Source organism: Stigmatopora nigra, chromosome 3, assembly GCF_051989575.1.
Source record: "Stigmatopora nigra isolate UIUO_SnigA chromosome 3, RoL_Snig_1.1, whole genome shotgun sequence".
NCBI classification, from domain to species: Eukaryota; Metazoa; Chordata; class Actinopteri; order Syngnathiformes; family Syngnathidae; genus Stigmatopora; species Stigmatopora nigra.
Window position 1 is genome coordinate 4,447,933 of NC_135510.1, and position 24,260 is coordinate 4,472,192.

The window sequence follows — 24,260 nt, forward strand, 5'->3', positions numbered from 1 at the left end:
GTGGAATCTCTGAACTACCATGATGCGTTCAAGGGACATCGGAGAAAAAGATGTCTACATTTTACGTATCCTTTCAGGTAATGTAAAAACTGCAACCAGGGTATAATTTACTGTAATGTAAGATTTGTAGTACCTATGAGGTCCGGGTCAGGTATGCAGTCTGAGAGCTGTGCGGCTACAAGCTGCTTTAATGTGGCGACTCTGTACCCTCCAGGGGCAACGTCCCCAGGCATCATCTCCGGGAAGTGGAACGTGGATTTAGGCTGATCTAACAGCTTCAGGGATAGGTGCCAGTCGGACGAAGCCATCTGGTGAGAGAAAATACAATTTGTTAATAAATATAAAGCTATAGTGCTGAAAAAATCCAATGCAATGATAGCAGACTTGCTAACCATATTAATCAAGGTACAGTTAGGAAATGCATATTTATGTCAATGATATATAACACGTTTTATTGGAAACGGATACTCAAAATGTAATAAGGTAAGGAGATCATAATGAATTGCGTATTTATTTTTGAGAAGCGCACACTCACCGTTCCTATGTTGACATTCGATTCACTTCCGCGGTTTGTGTCACGTGTTGTACGTTGCGTTTAGGGTCAGTGTCAATATTTGGGAATTTACAGTCTCTTGTTTGTTGGTTTTTTCTTTTTATGCGGACTAGTAATACAAAATACATATGTTTTTTTATCTTTAGATACTAATCCGTTATGTTCAGTAGTTAATAGATCGTGTGCTTCACTGTCTTTAGACGCCGCCTCCTGTCTCGGGAGGAAAATGTGATTCCAGACTGATGAATCATGACTTATATTTCCATCTGGTCAAGAGAGAAGATCCAAATTTGGCGGAATAATAAAACTTGTTGAGTTTTTTAAGTAACCCCATTTATATTTTAATGAAATTAAAAAAAACATAAGAATCAATAATGAAACACCCAGTAATTTAAATATATATAACTGTAATTGACATCTGGCGTTCAGATGTGAACTTTTTTGGGTCATGTTGCGCGCACTTGTTTATTATTTTGTCATACTTTACCCAAATTGTGATGCGATTATTAAAGTACTTTATATTCAAACATAAACTCTGACAGCAAGCAGTTAATCGGGGAATTGTCGGGATTCTCCCCCTCCAAATGACATCATCACCGGCCCAAACAGTAAGGAGTGGTTAAGGAGCAAAAGGGACCCGTCCGCAATCAATTGAACACACCCGCTCACTTTGATAAACTCTAAAAAATAGTTATTTTAAACAATCAAAACACAACGCAGATACAAACGGACGAACGACAGCACTTAAACGCAACATCGAGTGTCCTGGAAGGACACTTTCTACTTTTTTTCTCGTCTTTGTCCCAGCATGGTAAGAAACTTCATCCATAGCTAGCGGTAATTTCGTCAACACGTGTGTCTACTATTAAACGATCGGGTTATTAAAACCAACAAAATCAACTGATTTTTATAATGCCATGATCTGTTTTTAGTCCCTGGTAAATACGTAGGGAATATGGAAAAAGCTAAATATTTAGCAGTTGTAGCATTCAAATATATAGCGCCCCCGGTTGGCAAAGTGGGGTCATTACAACTGATGATGCGCTCGAAGTTATACATAAGACCATACAACGTTTTATAGGGCAAGTAAATATCTTGCGTGAGTAAAGTATATTAGAATACTGTTGCAGAGTATTTTTAATGAGGTTTTGGTCCTGATTTAATATTTTTATGTATCATTATTGTTCAGAATGCTTCCTGTACAACATAGACTGCAGGGTTGGCCAACTCCAGTCCATGAGAGCCACTATCCAGTCTGTTTTCTGTATCTCCCTCCTCTACCACACTTGAATCAAATGTTCAACTCATCAGAAATATCTCCAGAAGCTTCTTACTGGACCCAATTATTTGATTCAGGTGTGTTGGTGGAGGGAAATCTGAAAAACAGCCTGGATTTTGGGTTTCAAGGACTGGAGTTGGCCACCCCTGATACTACAACATCCTGTACAATGTAGAGGATGTTGTAGTTTCCATCCGGATAACTTGTGTGGCATGTTGTTCTTGATACCGTGTGGAGTAGTGATGTCATTCTCTGTCCAAACATGTGGACTATTGTCCGTTATTTTTTTGTTCTTTTAGTGATACATAAACCAGAAATCCATTGTCAGCATTTTTGTATGAATCACTTGATAGCAGAAATGCTGCTGATTCAGTCTCAACTAGTTTGTTGTTTGAAGAAGTGATGTCATTAACTGTGGGATGTTGAGCTATATCCACTTTTGGATGTTATTCCATCATCAAACAATATATAAAGTAAAATACAACAATAAAACAATAAACAATAAACATGTAGTTAAATTCTGTGGACCATCAGTGTTATGCTTCGACCAAGGTTGGGCAAATATTTAGATTCTCTGGCAAAACCGTTTTCAAATGTTTGTATTTCATGCCAAAATGGGGTTTTCCTATACAAGCGAACTATTCATTTGACCTATTTCACGTTAAAAATGGTCTAACAAACATCAACGGACAATAAATGTGACTCGTCTTGATCGTTTGTATGTATATATACATATAATATATTGTGCTTTTATTGAAGGAGATGATTTTTGAAGTTAAAAAGACAAACTCCTCACATTGGGGGAGCGCTGAAGCCAGTTAGTCACTTCCTGGTGTCTGGTTACCACCAGGCGGAGACAGGAGGCGACCTGTGGTTTGGTTTTCCAACTTCACATTGTGCTCTTCAGACTATAACTCAAAGGAAAAGGGGGATAATTTTATTTCCTTTTAGAGTTCGGGGAAATAGTGGCGAGCTGCTCTGTTACACAAACTTTGGTCATGATGACATTGTAGCCCATCCCACAATCACACATTAAAACGGATTTAAAAAATAATAATAATGGAAATAGCCTTTTTATTTTTCACAATTCCAAATACATTACACATCCTCTTGTGGTTTAAATCTGTTACTTTTCAGGGGGAAACCCAGCCCCCATGCTTCCAGCAACCAGATACTATCAATCAAAATAAACAGATGACTACATATTTTGGGTATATCTTTCTAATTGCCGTGTTTTGAATATTGCAGTCTCAGGCCTGAAGACTTTTTCCTGCTGTTGGAGTCCACACCAGGATTGACACGATGTCCCTGCTGATGCCCCTTATGCTCTCTGCCATGCTGGCTGTCCAAGCTGTCGGTGAGTGCCAGATGTGGTAACAAAATGCCCTCGGGTACCATTAACCCTGGAAATAATTGGAATAGGGGGGAAAAAGGATTTTAATGAATCAGTCTAAAATTTAATCGACATTTTTAAATATTATTTTTATATACTGCCTGCTTTAAAAAAAAAAAACTTTAATATTTTGAGCCTGTTCCGTATTTTACGAACTATAAGTCACACCTGAGTATAAGTCGGACCAACCAAAAATATACAATGAAAAGAGGAAAAAAATACTAAATCACATTGGAGTACAAGTCGCTTTTTTTGGGAGGGCAATTTTTTTATTTGACCAGAAACTTAGAACTAACATACAAAAAAGCAACAATAGTAAAATGGGGAACAACAGGCCAAATAGTAAATAGTTCTGTTACCTTAACAGTTTTTCAGTTAACTATTGGCTAAAATAAAAACATGTCAGGCTTCTGGTTGGTGGTCAGAGATTAAAAAAATATAGATATGTAAATTTTACATTTGAATGTTATTTGCAGGTCCAGCCAAACTACAAAAACTGCGACCTATAGTCCGGAAAATACGGCATTCAATTGGGATAGTATTTCAAGGTTCTTTTACCCTATTACCCTTCATATTAATAATGCTAATATTTATATAAGAATTTAGGAAAATTATTTAGTTGATATTTATTGTTTTCTTGTTCGGACTCCTATTTTTTAATGTATCTTAATTAGAGTACTTTAATCAACATTAACATATTTATATTAACATACTTTGTTATGAAAATAATATAAGAAAATTTAGATAACCAGTAGGCTAGTATAAATAAAGGCATGTGCATATACTACTGCAGGATTTAACGACATCAGTCGAATTTTTACCTGCGAAATTCAGAAGTAAGGGAATGATGAATATATACATATTTGCGCTGTACTGATTGCTGTTGGAAGTTTGGCGACGCCTTCAATGAAAACCGCTTTTAGAGCAGATTTCCCCTCTCACGGAAGGAGTGGTGGCTCATGTCGCAACGAAGGATTTATACCTTAAAAGTTTCACTTCTGCACAAGCGAAGAAGTTGAATCATCATAAAATACATTAAAAAAAATAACAAAATACTCGCCGGCTGGCGTAATAATGTCTTCCGGCCCTGTAAATAACCAAACCTGAGTCTACTATGTCAGAAATTGGGATCGAGACGATGAACGTTTTATAACCACCTTTTTTTTTTTGCCGGTGGTGTAAGTTGGACATATAATGTAAATTAAAATCTCATTTTGGCTGATACAGCATGTCAAAATGTGTGCACAACATCCTTGGGCTAAAAAAAATATTTTTCAAAACAACCCAATCTCCTAGGACTGCTTTAAGTTAATCTAAATATATAGTGGGACAGGATTTGCAATATTGGGAGTTTCAATGATAAAATTCAGCGGCGCAAGTTACACCACAGGCCAGCTCATTACAGGCAGTGCGGTGTACACGTGGAGTAGGAGTAGATGGGGTTGGCTGTACAATGATTCAGTTTCTTTCCGCTTAGTGAAGCACTAAGTGAATTAGTCGGATGCTGCACATGTAACTGGAGACAAATCACTGCTGTTGTTTTTGCAGATTGTCTGGTCTCATGAGTAATCAGAGGTAAGGTTAGTCGCACAATATGATGTCCTGTTTCATAGCGACACTAGTAGAATGGCTGACAAATTAGATTCGTTGGAGAGCCTGTGAAATCTGATCACAGCATGTTTATTTATTTTTCATTGTTGTTGCCATTTGCTGAGAGGATGAAAAGCACTGCGTGATATCATTATTATTTTTGTCTTTGCTTCTCATAAGCCCCACTGCGGTTAAATAGACTTGGTAAAATTTGGCTCTTGTTGTGTAGCAACTGATCTAATGTTGGAAGAGTGAATGACTGGCCTTTTTGCAAATACTATACCTTATTGTGACCTTTCATTATGTATACGCACAGGGGTAGGCTGGTTGAATGCTTTTTATTGCCCCTAGGTATGTGTGAGCATGATCTCCTGGTGCCCTGCGATTAGCCGTGACCGGACGTTTGGTCGCCGGTCAAATCTACTTAGATGTTAAACAGTACTTGGATATTAAACAGTACTTAGATATTAAACAGTACTTAGATATTAAACAGTACTGAGATATTAAACTGTCCTTAGATACTAAACAGTACTTGGATATTAAACAGTACTTGGATATTAAACAGTACTTAGATATTAAACACTACTTAGATATTAAACACTACTTAGATATTAAACACTACTTAGATATTATACTCTCTCTTATATATTAAACTCTCTCACAAATATAATTTTGAGAGCTGGCTTCAACAGTAAACTCTGTCACCATTTGACCGGCGACCAAATGTCCGAGCACTGCGATTGGCTGGCCACCAATTCAGGTTCGCAAGGATAGGCTCCAGCACTCCCGTAAAACTTGAAGATAAGATGTTCTGAGAATGAATGAATTGAATCAATCGCATTGCAGTCCTACCCATGGACCCCCCAGTGCACGGAAATGGTACACTTTTACCCGGATAAGTTGTTGTGAAAGCTTAAACATACCCGCATACCTACACACAAAATATCCACCTTTTCCCTATAAAGCAATCGAGTCTGCAGAGAGGGCTCACTTTAGCCTGTGCATAAATTGAATCTCAGGCTATTACTCTGTGTCTGTGATACTCTTGCTAATTTGATTGCGTCAAATAAAGGGTCTTGTCCAGGGGCCCGTCTCAACCAAGATTGGTTTCAGCCCGGTGAATACACAATCGCGTGCATCTTCCGTCGTTTTGGCCCTAGCAATAACTCCATCCTCATTCTTTTCTCCCATGTGTGTTCATTGAGACAGAGTGCATTACCCAACAAGCACCTCATGATTATTTCAACGAGTCGTCAAAATTCAACCCCGTGGGACTGTTTAAAAATTGATTCAGGTAATATGCAGTTCTGCAGGCATTGCGAAGGACCTACATTCGTCTGGGGCTTGACTAGGTGTCTCGTGGATCTCTTTGAATTGAAAAGTGTTACAGTTGCTGTTCTTGGAGAGCGTTTAGAGGCTCAACTACCACACTTGAGTATACGTCGTTTTTTGGGAAGCCAATTTTTCATTTTAATATAAATCAAGAACAACCCTATGTTAAAATTATAGTAAAATGTAGATCAACAGGCTAAATATAGTATCCCCCTATTTGTTGGGGTTAGGGTTAGGATCAACAGGCTAAATATAGTATCCCCCTATTTTTTGTGGTTTTTCACGTTTCAGGGCTTTTGCTTTTTCCGGATGTTTGCAGTTCAGTGGAAATATTTTTCACAGTATTCCCCCATTTTTTGCAATTGTTTTATTTTTATTTTAAATTTTTATTTTTTTCATTATTTCGGATAACTTGTGTTGTTCATGTAACTGTAGCCTAAAAAGTAACATACGTGGCTGTAAGTTTCACTTGAGTATTAGTCGCGGGCCCAGCTAAACTATTAAAAAATGTGAAATTTATAGTCTGGGAAATACATTACTTTTTAAAATGTATTTATTTTTTGGTTACATACCTACTAAAGGTACATGGTGAAGGGATTTTTGGCCGTATAGGATCATGTTACCTGAGTGCTATTCCGTGGAGTTAAGTGATACTTCACCTGTAACTTGTGTGTCTTTTTGGAACCAATCGTAGTCTATTAATGTAATCTGAGCTCAGCATTGGTTGACTTTTCTAGCTCTACTCTGATCCTGGTATTAGCCTTTCTTGGATATATACAAAGATCCTAGTCTCTTAATTGGGAAGTATCCTATGATGGTACTTCCTTGGCACCAAGTAGTGCGAAACAATTAGTAGTGACACTTTGTTGCATCTGGTGGCCTTTCTGAAAGAGCATGGATTTTTTTAATTTTATTATTTTATCTTCAAGTGTTAGGTTGTACAAGGTTTTGCAGCAATAGAGCTAATTTGTTCATTTGTGAGTGGTCACCCTAACATATCCAGGAGTTAGTGTAATGCATCGTTGGGATTGGCAAAAAGTTTCTGCAGTGTTTTCTGTCTTCTCCTGCTTTTTTTTATCCATTTGGATTGATATAGTCAGACAGTATTCATTATTTTTCTTCTTTATTCTGTATAGAGCGCCAATACAGAAGCTGTTAAGTGGTTAGTTAGATGGATGAATATACCCTCTGAAGGGAAATCAAAGAAGCCTTTTTTTCCTATTTCATCCTTCAAGTCGGCTGTTCTCAAGTGAGATCTGACCCTGTGACCATGCGTCTACCTTGTCAGCTAGCCGCTTCCCTTTTTCACTCGTGAAACCGCAGCTCATCAAAAGGCTCTCGGTGTCTGCGGGCTTGTAAGCCCAAAGCCCAGCCTTATCTGACTGCCTGGGCCCATTAGCGGGTTATTGACAGGATATGAGATGGCTTGTATCAAGGAAGCAGTCAAGAGAAGGCGATGGTGGGCAGTGAAGAAAGAGAGAGGGGAAAAAAGGGAAGAAAAAAAAATCTGAGAACAGCACAAAGGAACATCCCATTCTGATTTATGAATCTTCGGGAAATAAGCACGTCTAAGTCCTTATCTAGCGGATAGCCTGGATGTCTCGTGCGAGGGTGCTTCTTTTGTGATTTCCTGGACAAAACATAAGAAAGGACGTTGTAAAGTAGGAGACGGTATTGGATTTAGATCATACAGAATGAAAAACTGAAGCCTCTCTTGATGATGATGCAAAGAGTACATAGCCTGATCCATTGCTCAGGCAACTAAAGGTCTTACTTGGACCTGCAAGGCTGCAAATTTCAAGATAATTAGCGGCCTGACAATGGAATTGGAATGAGGGGATGATACCCAATTGAGACCGCAATTGAAAACTGGTTGGTTTCTTGCAATTTGCTGAATTGACAATTCTGCTCCTCAGTTTTTTTGTTACAAAAAATTCATAGCGTCACAAAGTATGCTGTAAGTACATGTAAGTTTTGGACTTGGTTTCATAGTACTACCATGAAAATGAATGACTATGACTACATTTTACATGTACATCACTCCTTTACATGTGCTGAAATGATTGAAAAGCTTCCCTAAAACTGTTTTGTGGTCTGGATTTTGTCATGAGGCTCATAAATCTTCAATATTTTGACTTTAAAGTCCAGTCAAAACACCCCCATTGAAAACGCGTGGCTCTGCAGTTACCCAAGTTAAAGGCAGGGGGAAGTATTGTACAAGCATTGATGCCTGAAACAGGTGCCTTTCTCTTGGTCATTGAATTCATCACATGGCCAGAAAACACTTTCTTAAAGCATATAATCACATGAGCAAAGTGCATTAAAGAGGTTATTGTTATCACACTGAGGAGTAAACAAAATATTGTATACTCATGGTGGATTCTGATGGGAACCCTTGTTTCCAAGACTCTCCAGGACCCCCATTTATGTTGCTCATTTAGCTACGATGGCCAATAGTTTCACCTTTCATTTGCACAGAACTGCTCATTCACAAACTCATACTAATACTATTCCATTGACATCTGGGAGAATTACCCTTTAAATGTGTGTGCACACTATGATTAGCAGATGGCACCAATCATTGTGTAAATATCTCCGTCCAGGTATTGAACTGCGGTTATTACCTTGATAGCAGAAGACTTTGAGGCACTAATTTTGCGGTGCAAAACCTAAAAGGTCAAACCTTTTTGTAATGGGAGTACTTGTGGGTAGTAAAGTCTGTTGAGTATGCTGGACAGGCGCAAATTGAAGCAAATATGAAGTCATTGAAATGAATAATCTCAACAGGAATGTGTGGGTATTACACATTTGTGCAGTGGAATTCAACATATGCTTTAGAAGGTCAAATTTTAAAGATTGCTTTGAGCAGGTCTGATTCACAGTCTCAATTTTTTCTCGTTACTTACATGCCAAAAATATATACACTGGTTATCTAGTCATTCATTTTCAGAACGGCTTATCCGCACAAGAGGCGTAGGTGGTGCTGCAGCCTATCCCAGTTAAGTATGGGCACCAGGTGGGGAACACCCTGAATCGGTAGCCTGCCAATCGCAGGGCAGAAGGAGACAAAGGACAACCAATCATAGCTAGGAGAAATTTAGTGTTCAACCAGCCTACCATTCATGTCTTTGGGATGTGGGAGGAAACCGGAGCACCCGAAGAAAACCTATGCATGCCAACAACAGTGAGGACAAACCCAGGATCAAACCCTCGAAATGATTTATCAACAAATTTAGACAAAAATGCAATTACTTGATGCCTATGAAGAAGTTTGTGATGCAAAATAGTTTCTTTTAGCTATCGATAGTAGGTTCATAATACCCTTATATTGTAGTAGTTAGTACTTTCTGCACCCTGCGGCTTTGCATGAAACAAACCAACAGGGAGAACATTTGTTATTTGCTTCGTGTTTGTGAACGTGACCAATGTCAGTCACGCTGACAGGAAGCTCTTTGCTCCACTGCAGCTCTCTTACATCTTTTCCATTGTAGTGTCAAGAGTTTCTCATGTCCAACTCTTCACACTGTGTTGCTACGGACCTGTCAGTAGTCACGCAGGTGTGGAATATCAATGTGGTCTGCGGCCTCTGGGGCAACGAAGGAAACTTTAGGTGTATAAGGATGTTTTTTTTGACAACATTTATGCAGATATTAGATGGATTTTCTTCTGTGGTTAAAAAAAACGAATATAATTGAAATGGATTTGCTCCACGTTGACCTCTTCTTAACAAAGATTGATGAATTTGACTGTTCTGACCCCAAACTTCACCATAAGGCATAGATTTAACTTTTAATAATCATATGGCACACTAACTAATTGAAAAATATAATTCTAAGGCAATATACCTTTTTTAAAATGTTTCCGTTATTTTTATGATTCAAATGACCATACCGGCCACTGATACCAATACTGAGTATCGGATTAGGACATCACCATTAAATATGGTATATGGGAATAAAAATACATGTTATGTTACCTGTGCTTAAAGGAAAGGAACAGTTCGAGTTATAGCTATCTTTGAATTGATTTCAGTCTTCTCGGAAACCTTTTCTGAGAATTCGGAGTTTCTGCCTACAATAAATCTCTGCTTAGTCTTTAGAGAGACTGGGCAGACGTTTTGATGATTTGTTTCTTAATACAAGAAATGGCTTTCAAGACAAGTGCTGAAAGAATTGGTAGAAAGCAATCTAGTGTTGAATTGTTGAGTTAGAGTAAAGAACCATTTAAAAAAGGAGGGGAAAGCCTCACAGACATCTGCTCTCAGGTTAAGTTTGCCATCTAGAAATCTGCTTCCTGGCCTGAACCTCCCATAATATAAAGGCTAAGTGAGTCGGAAGCTATTCAGCACATTTGCAACTTCTTCATTTGCTTCGCAATCAAACTACAACCCTCCATGTGTTTTATGGAATTCATGCATTTTGCAATAATAATAAAAAAAACCCTGCATAGCTGCGTTAGCTTTGAGGGCGGCGGCGAGCCATGTCATTGGTACGTCATACAGAGCTAATTAACACTCATTAGCTTTCTTTTAGGAACGCCATCCGACATAAAAACGTGTGTTCCAAATCTAACATGCAAATCGACAATTTTGCCCTGGCAACCCCCAAACGGCGTTTTTGTGCGATCAGGTTTTATCCAATCTGTAATGACGACATTTTGTACATCTGCCGCTGTGTATTACCACCTTTTGTCACACACATTTATGACACCAATCCTTTAGACAACTGCATTAAAAATGTCTTCTTTGCAATTTTATTTTACGAGATAACTCGTCAGAAACATCTCTCGCGACACCGCGCATAAAACATCCCAGTTGATGTGCACCCATGCTGATTAGCACAATGCGGTTAAACGCTCGATTCCCATTCACACTTGCTTGAGCCTCCTTTTCCATCGCCGTTGGAGGCCTGCATGGCAATAGCCTAACACATGACAAATACTCCATGATTGTTGTAAGGTGTTTGAAAGTGTCACAGTCATGGTTTGTCGTGAAATGAGAGTGGAGAACGGTGTGAAGTTCATTTAAAGACACCTCCCTTTATTAGCCAGCACTCGCCGCATGACAGGGCAAGCTGCCAGTGGTCGCTAACGGCTTAAATGAGTTTATTTCACGTCGGCTGTGAAAGTGGCCGTCTCAGTCACGTAGGCACTCAAACAGAGCCCAGGCCCATAAACACAAAGAGCAGCATGTAAATCCCGGCAGCCTGACGTTTCCCAGCCTGCCCTCGCTGGCTGCTCAGCGTGTCTTTATTGAGAGAAAATAAATGGAGAATCCTCAGTTCCCCTCGGGGAAAACCCCACTGGGAAGACTACCATCCCTCCCTCACCCGTATGTAAAAGACCACAACTTTCCTAAGGGCGAACAAGCACAGAATTCTACTTTTGTCCTCGGTTTTATGCATAACCCCAAACTGAGTGTGGTTTTTGCTGTGGGTTTGGACTGCGACCATTTCGATAAGTCAAACCACACTTGCCAAGCAGATTTTAAATAGGTAGAAAAGGGTGACTCCGCACACACAATGGCATACCTGTCAACTTATGTTTTTCCCATTATTTTATACGTTTTTTGATCATTTCAAATTGTGTATGCCGTAAAACAACTTAATGGGAAAATAATGTTAAAAAAAGTCCTTTTTTTGTAAAATCGATCTTGTCTTCTCCATTTCGGCTCTAATCCAAATTGTCTCGGTCTCTAGTAGCAGACTAAAATGTCATCGTCGATTGCTAATGTTGCTTTGAGCATGATATGTACATGCGAGTGAGCCACTTACACCCTTTTCACTATAAACATATAGCACGTCAGCAAGCAATGTACCCAAACAGTCAAGCTGTCACCGTCATACAGCGACATTTACAGAATCTTGAATCTAGTGCATGATTGGGCACCCCGTCCACTTTGGGGAACATTTTTTTACTTTTAAGTGCGTCCTATGTGAGTAAATATGCGCCACATTGCATTTTTACAGTTTATTATCACTTAAGAAGGGCAATTGCAATCATTAATAAGGGTGCCGATTGGCCAAGGGTGACAGGTATGCAATGGCCACACAAAGGTTAATGCAAATGCTTGCCCGCCGACACACCTACTTATCAACGGCCAATGAGAGTCAGGCGTTTAAATGTAGAACATTAAATATTCATTGATCCAGTCAGAAGACATTGAAAAGACAACCCCATCTGTTCTCAACCACTTTTGCCTTAAGCGAAGACAATTCAATTCTTTCAAAGAAGAATAGGGGTCCTCGGATTACGTTGGCAGACAGGCATCATTTGTTAGTTGAAAAGAAACCGCTCTGGAGAAAACATAACGGCTACAGGGGATAAATAAAAGATTTTTCTTTTATCTTAAAGAAAATCACTACATTATACATACAGTATTGCCATATTTCATCTGTACCACTTAGTCACCAGGATGGCAAGGATGCTAAAGCCTCTCCCAACTGACAATGGCATAAAGTCCATTATCTATCAAAATCATTTCATTCCTCTTCCAAAATTAAACAATTCCACATTGGTATTCCTTCTTGCCGAACAATCCGTGGGTGGAATTGTCTCTGATAAGGTACAGTTTAACTAGTGTTCGTAAGGGCAGAGTGGAAATGCACAAGTAAGTGCATTCAGGCAATGCTCAAGCAAACAGACAAATTACCACACTTCCCACGCCTTTTGTTAGTTTCCACTTCATGGATGCTTGGCGTCCACATTCTTGATTCCCCCTACGATCTGATGCCACCCACACCTTAAGGTTTATTCAAACTAGCCGGGAGTTTCGACCTTGTAGCTTTTAAACTCATTAGTGTGCACAAGCCTGACTTTATAGAATAATAATAATTTATCTTGTTTGTTGGGTAAATGCTTGCTTTCTGTTACCCGAGTAGCCGTGAATCACAGAATGCAAATCACAAAGTAACAGACTGCATGGAGGGATATGCCTCACATGGCATTTCACCTCTGACGAATAGGACATCTGATGCACGCTTCCCCATGACATCAGCCGGCAGGCCTTGCCTCGCTCCCTCTCCTACCCTACCCTACTGTAGCCTACCCTACCCTCCCTTCTCCAAACTCCATCCACTTAATTCACGTTCCAAAATGTTTCCCTATCTTCTCTTTCCAAGTGCAGATCTGTTTGACGACACACGGAAGGGCCCCGTGGAGGTTCTCCAAAGTAAAAACATAGCTTAATATTAGTAGGGGAGGAGGAGCTTTTTAAGCACGATAGGGAGAGTTTATATTTGCTTTCTTTCTATTATTCGGGCCGAAATTAGAGATTGTCCTTAACCTTGCTGTCCTTGCTTTCACATATTTAGCATGATGCCATTTTGTCTTTACCCATCACACCTCCCTTTCCCAAATGCACCCGGTGGTGTGAGTCATCCCTCTTTGCTCTGAGTGATTTAGTTGCACTCACCCAGCCCCCTTCACTCTACATGCATATCATGAAGTTCTATCTCTGTCGAGTGCCTTCCAATAAAGAAATGAGTGCAAATGTTCCGCTTCCGAAAATGGACACCTAATACATACAGGAGCGAGCTAGATATTTGAATCCATCCATTATCTGTATCACTTATCCTTGCTGGGGTTTGGGGTTTCTCGAGCCTATCACAGCTGACCAAGAACAGTAGGCAGGGTATTTTTATGAATGATTGCCAGACAATGTGTATGACATGCAAAAACTCCCTTGTCTGCTAGTGCTGTACGATAAGATAATCCACAGTATATCCCCAAAAAGATGATTCATTTTTGCCATTGTACTTATCTATTCTCATTGTTGTGAGTTACTAAAAATAGAACTCAAATCTCACAGACATTGGCACTGAAGAATTATACTTTTCATTTACTTTTCATTACCCACCCCATACAGGAATGTTTTAGCCTTCCTGCTCACAACTTAAATCAAAATGACAGACTTCACTTTAAACATTGGTTTTAAGGAGTTGATGTTAATACTAAATTGCACTCTGACTTGCACAATGAGACCTCCAGCCATGTATTTTAAGCCTGTGGTGTGTAATTAAAACAATTAATGACAATGGCTACTAACAAATTATGGGTTGGGTGAAAATAAAGAGCAAAACTCCCTATTTCTGGGAAATAATTAGCCAATAACAAACACAACAATACACGTCATTATGAATAACTTTGTACAAAACTGCAGGAATGCCTTTTAGGAGTTAGCTCACACTCAGAAAGTGGCTATAGGGTACCCCTTGACAACTGTACATACACGGGTAATGCATGCAAAACATTTGAGAATAACCGTGTCCACACAGACCAAGGCATGTAATCCACATATGGCAAAGACAACAGTTTGTTCTCATATGAATATAATTTCATGTATTAACAGTGACCTTATGCTTACTTGTATAGTCTTAAAAGATAAACCAACAAACATATTTTTGCAGATAATTAGATATCTTTTATATTTGAGCATACATGTTTGTTACTGTGCTGCTTATAATTACACTGAATACTTTTATCTTGCGATGCTATTTTAAGCATTTGACATTTTTTACATTGCAGTTGGTGAGAAAAACACATATTTATGATGTATATTTTCAACAAATGTTAAAAAGTGTGGTCCCTTATCTATATTATGAAATGTTAATATCGTAATATAGAAAGGCCATTATTGTGCAGATATTTTGTCATATCACAAGGCACTATTGAGTCCTTTAATGCATTTGATTTAGCCAATCCACATTAATCTTGTTTTGATTCTAACATATTACTTCTTTTATCCCATTCAAGCTCCCCTATAATTGGAAAAGTCACAATTAAAGTGGTATTATGGGCAATCTTAAGCACAAGTGTACAATAGTCATTCTGTCTACTAAGCTTTAAAATATACATTATGCCACACATGGTGAGGTTGAATAGGCACTGCAAGGACACTGGTTTTCAGATTTCTGAGCTGTATTTAAAAGAAATAGGTATGTGCAAAAATGTTGAGAAAAAAAACAAAATAAGAAGACATTAAAAATATAGCATTTTTGCTAAAAGATTTTTGGTTCACATATACTATGGACCCTGGAAAATGTTTATTTTTTATTTTTTTATGAAAGCAGCAACCTTGAGAGGTTGATCATTGCCGTTTCAAGTCCAAATTTTACTGGGCAACATTTGAATTCAAAGCCCATCTCTAATGTAGAAACAAAACATCCTTTACGCAGTCAACTTCTTCAGTTATCAAGGTGACACTCCATCGACTCTGTCCCCCATAAAATGTTATTACAAATTCTAAAACGATAAACAGAAAATGGATTATTAAAGCATCGGAACCTTTTTTCTCCTCCATTACCTTGTAGCATTTAAACTCTTGGCCAATAGGGGGTACTGTTCATGTGTCACTCGAGAAGACTTACCTTTTTGGGATGTGTTAATTCTAAAGTACAAAAAAAAAAAATAGGCCTTGACTCAGCGTCTATACATGAAGGCACTTAGATGAAAGTCTTGTTTGTTGTTAATTGGCTAGTTGATTAACGCACCTCTGCCTTTGGTTGAAACTACCTCATACCAAAGTGGGCTGATGCTGACAATAGCCCTGGAGTAGAGTTCAAAGGAGGGTGAAGAGGCAAAAAATGTTACCATGATTATAATAATTATAGACACAAAACTGTGTCGCTCCTAGGGCCCAAGTGTTTTTTATTTTCTCCCCCCTTCCTGCCTCCATTTTTTCTCCATCCTGTGATGCAGATGAGTGTCTTGGGGTTGTATACGAGCAGCCAGGGATCAACGGGGAACGCTGACTGGCGAGGATGCCACAAATGGCTGCTTGAGATGGTCGCTAAATCCGGAATAATTACGTTCTTGCCTTCGTCTAGACAAACAATGCCGCGCGTGCACGTGCCATTTAATCAGCAACGTTTCAATAAAAGCGGCATAGGCTTTGTCTAAGAAAAATGTACACTCAAGAGTTTTTGCTTCACCGTAGCTTTAATCCTTTTTTACCCACTTCCTGCTGCCAGACTACGCAAGCAATTTAGCTTCCTGAAGCAGATCGTGCATCCATTTTAAACTGCTTGGTGTTTAAGACTATGGGTTTTTCTCCGTTTTAACATGGAACTTTTTGATGTATTTGTGTGGCATGCTGAGTATACGTTGTGGCGGACAGCAGGTCTTTAATGATTGTACATTTTCTCAACCTCAATGGCTACAAAGCTACTTACATGCATTTTTGACTACGAGGGATGTCCTGATGCAGTTTTTTTTATAAGATATGTTTTAATAATAATCGGACATAGGCTTTGTCATCATCATTGACTCGACAAAAGCCTAATTGTCATCATAGCCAGTTGCGTATGACGAAATTGGTAGTGCTTCTCCATAAGGTGCGTTTTCCCAGCAAAAGACCCAAATAAGTCATGAATTCAGACTCGTAATTTGGCATTCTGCCATGATGGATACATTGCATCACTCCGAGCGGATCACTTACCTCTCACTGTTTCTCACTTACCTTCAGTCAGCCAGTAGGAGGCAGATCACTGCCCAAGTAATTTCATGTTACCTCACCCCTAAGTTATTACACAGAAGGGATTGTGCGTCGTGTTACTGCAAGTTTAACACATTTTTGTCGTTCTAATCCAATACCTATATTTTAGACCAGTAAGTTTAGAGTCTTATCCACTTGCAAACGCCTTATGTTTGAAAATCCAACTTGTTTTTGCAAAGTAATTCACCTGCTACTGTTTCTGTCCCATAGCCCTGATGGAGGTGCAAGTTCCCGACCAGCCAATGGTGGCGTTGCACGGCAGGGACGTCACCCTAAACTGTTCCTTCAGGCCCGCTGGCCCTTTCAATGCTTCTGACGTGACTGTCTTCTGGCAATTGACCGACACCAAGCGCGGTGTGTACGGATACAGCGAAGGACACGTTCAGCTGGTAAACCAGGCTGAAAGCTTCGTCAACCGCACCGCCGTGTTCCCCAGTGAGCTAGGCTCGGGCAACGCCTCACTGCTGCTAAAGAAGGTGGTAGTGGCTGACGAAGGCAGCTACACTTGCTTTGTCAGAGTGAAGGAATACGGCAGTGCTGCTTTGTATCTGCAGGTAGCCGGTGAGTTTAACTTTGCACCACCCACACTTTAAAAAGACAAGATAAGACGAGGCTTGTGTTCAATTAAACCCCATTTTATGCTAACAAAAATATACATTCAAATTGTTTTAATTTGTAATTATAAGCAGCACCCGACAATAAGTAGAACTCACAAAACCTGAAATGATAACAGCGTATTTAATCTCTTGTATACGGCGCTGTACTACATAAGCACACAAGGACTACTTGATATTGTTGCTCAAAAAAGTATCTGAACCTCAATATTGTATTGATTCTTCAATATTTTTTTAATATTTTCGACATGGAAATTATGATAGCACATTGAAAAAAGGCCACTCTTGTCTCAGAGGAGTGTTCTGCATCAGGTAGTGTTAATGAATAATGATGGGTTTTTTTTCTTCTTCTCTCTCCCTCCTAGCCAGTAAGTAAAACAATGTCTTGCAACAGTGACAAATTGATTCCATTTTATACTTGAAATTTATAGATGTTTCTATTTTTAAACAGCTTTCATTGTATATTTCCTTCCGGCTACAAATGGAAATAGGAAAAGCCTCTGGATATAAAAGAGGCTGACAGTCAGATGGATTGTAACAAAATTTAACAATATATTCGGTCACCAACGATACAATTTACTATTCATGATATTCCTAATATATAGTGCACTGCAATTGTTATATTGTATGCTATGGTAATGATAATAATAATAGTTCCCATTTTTCACCATGCATAGGTGGACAAAATCGTTGCCAATCCTTTTTAAAATGAGCACCGTTTATAGAAGTAGCTAAAATTGATAAATAATGAACACAATCAAAATCAAACAATGAGATTCACACTTTAGTTTTGAATCTCGGTAGAACAAACTAATTTAAAAGAAATCATGAAACAGCTCTGGACAAATGCTTCTCCTAGGCATCCATTGGGAGCAATTTAGAGCTCAGTTTCCTGCCAGACACCATTTTAACAGTGCACAGTGTCATGGAAAAAGTATCATTTTATATTATTAGGGATTTCGCTTTAGTTTCTGATCTTGTCATACTTTTTCTCATCATTTGCCTGTGGTTTTCCTTTGTTAGTTTACATTAAGGCTCATCTTTTGTTTGCTTTCTCTCTGCTGCAAATGCATTGTTGGAATCCATAACACAGAATTGATTACAGCGGGAAGGTGCATGTTTTAAAACCTATGCAAAGCCATTATGTAGACCTCAATACAATTTGACATTTGACTGGAATGCCCTTTTGCTAATGAAAACATGCAAAAAAAAAAAAGTTGGAGACCACATTTGATTTGCCTAACATTCTATTATTGTAGGACTCACTCTACTAAATGAACCACCCTAAAGTACATCCTCTAACATTCCTCTGAAAGCTTTTTAGCTGGTCAACGTGAACTTAATTCCAGTCTGTGTTTCCTAGAGTTGCGTTGTAGTTATCAGAAAGCCCAGTAATTCTTGTTTCAATGTCAAAAGTACTTCTTATAAAGATGTCAGACTAACTTAAATCATCTCAGTCTCAGCGCCACCCCATTGTTTGCTGTGCCATGATTGGTTCCGGGAATAGAGCAGCCTATTTTCTCTTCCACCTTTGTACTCTTGCAAAGCTCAAGGGATTGGGATTGGTGATAGAGACTAGCATTACTTCCCCACCATGCATACATTCTTTTTACATAGGTTGTATTTTACCCATTTGCAGGGATGGGCAATTTACAACTGTCACAGGTTCCTGACATTTCATTTTCTAGGGTATAGATTGACATTTTCTGAGAAAAGTGTGGAGTTGTAGTATGTTTCCGTGCCAAAGGTTCGACTTACCTCATGCTAATACAAACTAGCAAATTCTGGTGGAAAGCATTCATTCAATCCAAGACCTCGGTCGCATTCTCTGTCCAAGTGAACTGTGGTGTGGCTTGCTATATATGTGAGAAAGTGACCGCAACGTAGTGCAAAACACTTCTGAAATTCCACACCTTTTTGGATGTGTAACAGGCTTATGTAGCAAAGGGACGCTTTGGTAACATTTTTTGGGGGTTAGCATCACATCTCTCGGATTTCCTTTTTTTTACTTCAATATTTTACCATTTTACCCTGCTTATCCAATAATTGAACAATATTTGCACATGCATGGGTTTGTTATCAAGGCTCTTATGAGAATTGCAATGTAGAAATGAAGCTCACCGAACCAACAATTTTGTTCGAGACCAAAAAAAAAAAGCAAAATATGGAATTTCCTGGCCCTGAATAATCACTCCCCTCTTTAAATCTACCTCATCCACAACTTTTACTAATCAACATCTCCCCTGTTGATCCAGCTCCATACTCAAGGCCCGTAGTGACCGTCCAAAGTGAATCCACCCTGAGACCAGGCGAAGAAATGGCTCTCACTTGCGTGGCTTATGGCGGCTACCCGGAAGCGGATGTCATGTGGCAGGATGGTACTGGCCGAAACTTGACGGACAACGTCACCACTTCGGTGGTAGCCAACGAGGAGGGTCTCTTCTCTCTGAATAGCGTGCTGACTGTCGTATTGGAGCCTAACAGCACCTACAGCTGCCGACTCATTAATCCGTTGCTGGGGGAGGAGGGAAACGCCTTTGTTACCATCACAGGTTGGTCTTCTTCTACCTTTCCTTCTAGGAAATGTTATTCATAAAAGATTGGCTGTGTTTTTATCTGAATGTTCACAGTACAGTGTTCCAAAGGATATAATCTGTACTATTGCACTTTTTTAATTTGTAGTAAAACTACAACAAATTGAGTAGATAACAAATTCATACACATTTTTTCGACATACTAAATAATTGAAATATTTCCTCATTCGGTGAAAAAAAATCTCTGAGTATCCAAATGTTCCATACCAAAGGTATTATTTGTATATGTAATATCTATAATTGCATGTTTCTGTTTTTAATGGTGATCTTTGAGTATTTGAAGCAGCTTTGCTGTTCACTTCAAGTAGGAGTTGATTTATAATCCTAATTAGTTTCTTTCCACGAATGCAATATTAATCAGAGTATGTGCCATGGTCTCACCAGTGCTGGTTCATAATGTATTCAACTCCCTCTCACCCACTCAAAAAGGTCTAGTTCCATATAAAGTAGGAATATCCTGATCACATATTTTTCATGTGAGTCCTAGTGACCCGACTTTGATTTTACGATACCAAGGAAATGTATTGGGGAAGGGAAAAAGGTACAGCGGTCGGTATATGTGCTTACTCGCGTCTCTACATACAAAATATTCAGGCTATTTAACACTTTAATGGGAACAGTTTATGTGGTTACAAAGTTTTAATGAGTCGTGCTATTTTGACGACAATGCCTTGCACATTTTAGGAAACTGTCGGTGGATATATTTCACCAAAAGTAACAATTTTAAGTTGTTAAGCCGTGTCTACGTACATGTGTACGTATGTGTTCTCAGCTGCCAAACATTGGGCCCAAATGAATTGCACGTCTCTTGTCGTCAATAGCAGCTACTCAGTTGATGCATAAAAATGGACAAAAATGCATTTTAAAAACTTTACCCTTTTCACCTGATGCCAATCCTCTGAAAAGGACAATTTCTGATCACATGATCGGATCTATGACACCCCAAATTTAAAGATTTATTGTTATTCCAATTAAATCATTTCCTGAGTAATTTCAATGCCTCAATATGATTGAAAAATCTACTCACTGCGAAATAAATATATTAGTAGTATTTCATTTTAAAGGTTGGCTTGGCAAAACTACGAGTTGATCCTGCTTAGAGAGGCTGTAGCCCCCTCGCTGGGGTTGCCATGGCGATCCAGGGAAGTGCCAGAAGTTTGTACTTGCTGTCAAGTTTGTGCAACATCTTTCCCAAGGGCAAGCAAGAGATGTTGAGGGAAGAAAAGTGATTTTATTGCAATTTTCTAATCCTCCTGAACTTGTAATTTGACAGATTTGATGATATACTGTAAGTGGCAAATATGCTGGCCCCAGCTACCTGTACAAGCACTTCCCTGCCATTGCTCTTCTTTGTTAAGCGCAAAGGGAGGATTTTTGTATAGTGGGCCAAGGTCCGGTCTCTAATGGAAGCACAACTGTGTGAAATAGCTCATAAATTATTGCTGAGGTGTACCGGACCTTCTCTTGGGCTTGAGCTGGTTCTGAAAGAGGTAGAGGTCCCGGCAGGGGGTCACTGTGTCCTGCTCCACTGGACTGGGGAATGACTGTGTTTGCTGGAAACAGGATGGCCCAGTGGCAAGAGCAGGCTAAAAGGGTTGGCCTTCAACATTTTGGATGGCCTTTTTTCAAAAGTACAGGTAGAGTCATGAAGTGTTGTGCTCTGTACTTGGCCCATTAGGATGATGGGTGTATAGTATAGTTGTAAAATCAGCAGCAGTTTCTATTGGCCTTTTACCCTTTTACTCAATTGATGCCCTTCTTTCTACACACTGTTTGAAAACTCACACAAGCCTGGGAAGAACATGTAAACTCCACACCGGTGATTGAAGCCTCAATTTCAGAACTGTAGGGCAGATAACCATTACATCATCGTGCCCTCTCTATTTTTTAAATTGAATTTTTAAAAAGTTTCTGCTGCTTCCAAGTACTAGCACACAAAGGCCAACATTTAACACAATATTCAATTTCCTGCAGCTCATCAGACGTCTGCAAATTAAATCCAGACTGGAGCTGCTTCGTGAATTTTGAGTTGCTAAAAGAAAAAATGTCCTTTATTTCCTCATACTATTCCCCAGAACTAGAGAATAATTTCTAATGAGTTTTGAAGAAACTGACCAAGAGCAGAACTAATAACAAAAACAAGGCTTTCCAAGTATAGTCACAGTAAAACATATAAGATTTCATATTGTACTTTAAAATGAGCTAACCCAGAAATACACTACAGAAAACCTTTAACTCAAAATGTAGTCATTTGCAACAAATGCAGTTAAAAGTCATTTCTTAATTGTTATGCCAGCACAGCTTGACTAACGCTTGCTTGTAAACAGATAAAAGATATAGTCATGTGCACGGATGCTCGTTTGAGAAGAAACTGTATTTGTTTACGACAGCTGCGGCGTGTTTAACTGCCAATTTTGACCCAGAACTCTTCCCTGGCCAAGCAATGTTGGGCGAACTTGAGTTGACATGATGCTTACTGTGTGTTCACACAAGCAGCACAGTGTTCTCTGCACGTACACCACTGTTTTTGTTATTTTTGATCTTGCATCACGGGGTGCAACAGCATAATTTTTTGGGAACCATGTGGGTGTGAAATAAATATCTCAAATCAAAATGTTACATCAGTCATTGTTGCATTGCTAACATTACCATTCCAAGTCCACAGACTGTGAAAATGTCAGCTTTGTATTGATTTTTTTTTTTTTTTTGGTGACAGTTTGGGGGGAAAAAATCAAGTTCTATCTCATTTCATACAACCTTAATCTGAAAACACTGTCAGTCTTTCAAGTTATGGTTTGCCTTTTTGTTGCATTTTTTTTAATTAAGTTGGTATTTAAGACTGAAGCCATCATATATTTTTAGACTGAAACTTTAACAGGTCGACAACTATTTTGAAGGGAATGTCCTCTATTTGCCAAACAATAATTAAACTGCGTTTCCTCCATGTCTGATTGATTAAATATGATCACCAAAATTGACCTAATTTTGTTTGCAATCAACGATCACGGTCATTTAATTACCAAGCCCCAGTAGATAAGAGAAATAAATCTGTGTTTAGCATTTGTGTCATTTGTGAACCTCTCTGGCAATAATCTCGACCGAATGAATCAGATTCAAATGACAAAAGTTGATTTCCCAGTCTCCAAGCCAATTTGAGTATTCATTTTTAGCATTGTTAATCCACACAACTTGGAAATGTAATTGTCTCCTTGATTAGTTTTGAAAGTCAAGAACACTTTAAACGTGCTAACAGCACCTACAAGACCTAAGCAGAGCCTTACGATCTATGTGAACAGTTTGCCTGTAATATGTTAATACGGGAATCCTTTACTTTGACTTCCTGCCGCGGGCGATTAACTCATACATTTCGAAAATCTTTACCAGCTTTAGATGTATCAAAAATCTTGCAGAAGATATCTTTCTAAACCCTCATTCTACCTCTAGAGTATTTGGTTGTTCTAGTATTTTATGGATTTGGCAGCGCAGCTCCATTGTGGGCGAGACCCAATGGAATGGTGGGTATTATTGAATAGGAGAATGTTGAAAAGGAGGATGAACAAATCCTCCAATGAGCTGCTGTCTTCTTGTCCAGGTTTTCTCATCTCATCCTCCAGTAGAGTCTGACCACTTTGGCCTTCATATTGGGGAAATTTGGTCTTGCTTCCAATCACCTGCGTTGCAGTGTTTTGTTGATTGCTTGATTTCAACACCGTGACTACTACCGTCTTCCCCACAACAACATTAGCACTTGCAATGAAGCTGGACGTAATTTCCCAGCATTACTACGCTAGTCCAGTATAAAGGGGTGAAGTGCTCTGAGAGAATAGGAGCGGAGATGAGGTAGCGAGAGTTAGACAAGGTGAAGAGTGGATGACAGAAAACACGGTGGAGTCCAAAGAGTTTGCTGAGCTGGCCTTGACACTGACAGGAAATTGACTCGTAGATGGGCAAGGGAGATAACCAAAGGATTTGTGAGAATACTTCCTGCCAGATCCAACTTTGTGGTTGGCTGATTTCATGGCTAGACAGAAACAGAAAATACTGCTGTAAGCATTTGGTGGTTTTGGCACTGTATAGACAATTTGGGAAACCTAACCTTCCCTCTGCTTGCTTCAAATGGAAAATTATATGCTCATTAGGTGTAAATATAATTTCATGTTTATTCTAACTATTGGAAAGTACCCAGGCAATGAATTTAGAGTGTTCGTCCAGTAAGCCATTCATGTGATTGGGATGAGGGAAAAAACCCACACAAAGCCTGGGAGAACATGCAAACTCCACATGGGAAGGTCCGAACCTGGAATTAAACCATCAATCTCCCAACTGTGAGGCCGGCATGCTAACCACTCGTTGTTTGTTCAATTGAAATATCAGCTCAATATTCAATACACCCATTTATAATGTTAAGATTAA

General features: G+C 39.1%; 2 protein-coding genes across 3 annotated transcripts in view; one reads left to right on the forward strand and one right to left on the reverse strand.

Annotated features, from left to right (window-relative positions):
- The window catches only part of ubl7b (ubiquitin-like 7b (bone marrow stromal cell-derived)), a 259,966-nt gene that overhangs the window by 2,436 nt on the left and 233,270 nt on the right, over window positions 1–24,260 (reverse strand). The window contains exons 1-2 of one of the 2 annotated variants that reach the window (XM_077713661.1): window positions 536–777; window positions 134–308 (exon numbers count right to left, since the gene is read on the reverse strand). In XM_077713661.1, the coding sequence (XP_077569787.1) occupies window positions 134–308 (175 nt within the window). In that variant the 5' untranslated portion in view covers window positions 536–777. Of the gene's footprint in view, window positions 1–133; window positions 309–535; window positions 778–24,260 lie in introns of those variants that run through there. The other variant, XM_077713662.1, reaches the window with a different exon arrangement.
- The window catches only part of cd276 (CD276 molecule), a 66,113-nt gene continuing 42,986 nt past the window's right edge, over window positions 1,134–24,260 (forward strand). Inside the window, exons 1-4 of the mRNA XM_077713663.1 lie at window positions 1,134–1,364; window positions 3,081–3,189; window positions 16,850–17,200; window positions 19,509–19,805. Coding sequence (XP_077569789.1) covers window positions 3,135–3,189; window positions 16,850–17,200; window positions 19,509–19,805 — 703 coding nt within the window. The 5' untranslated portion in view covers window positions 1,134–1,364; window positions 3,081–3,134. The remainder of the gene's footprint in view (window positions 1,365–3,080; window positions 3,190–16,849; window positions 17,201–19,508; window positions 19,806–24,260) is intronic.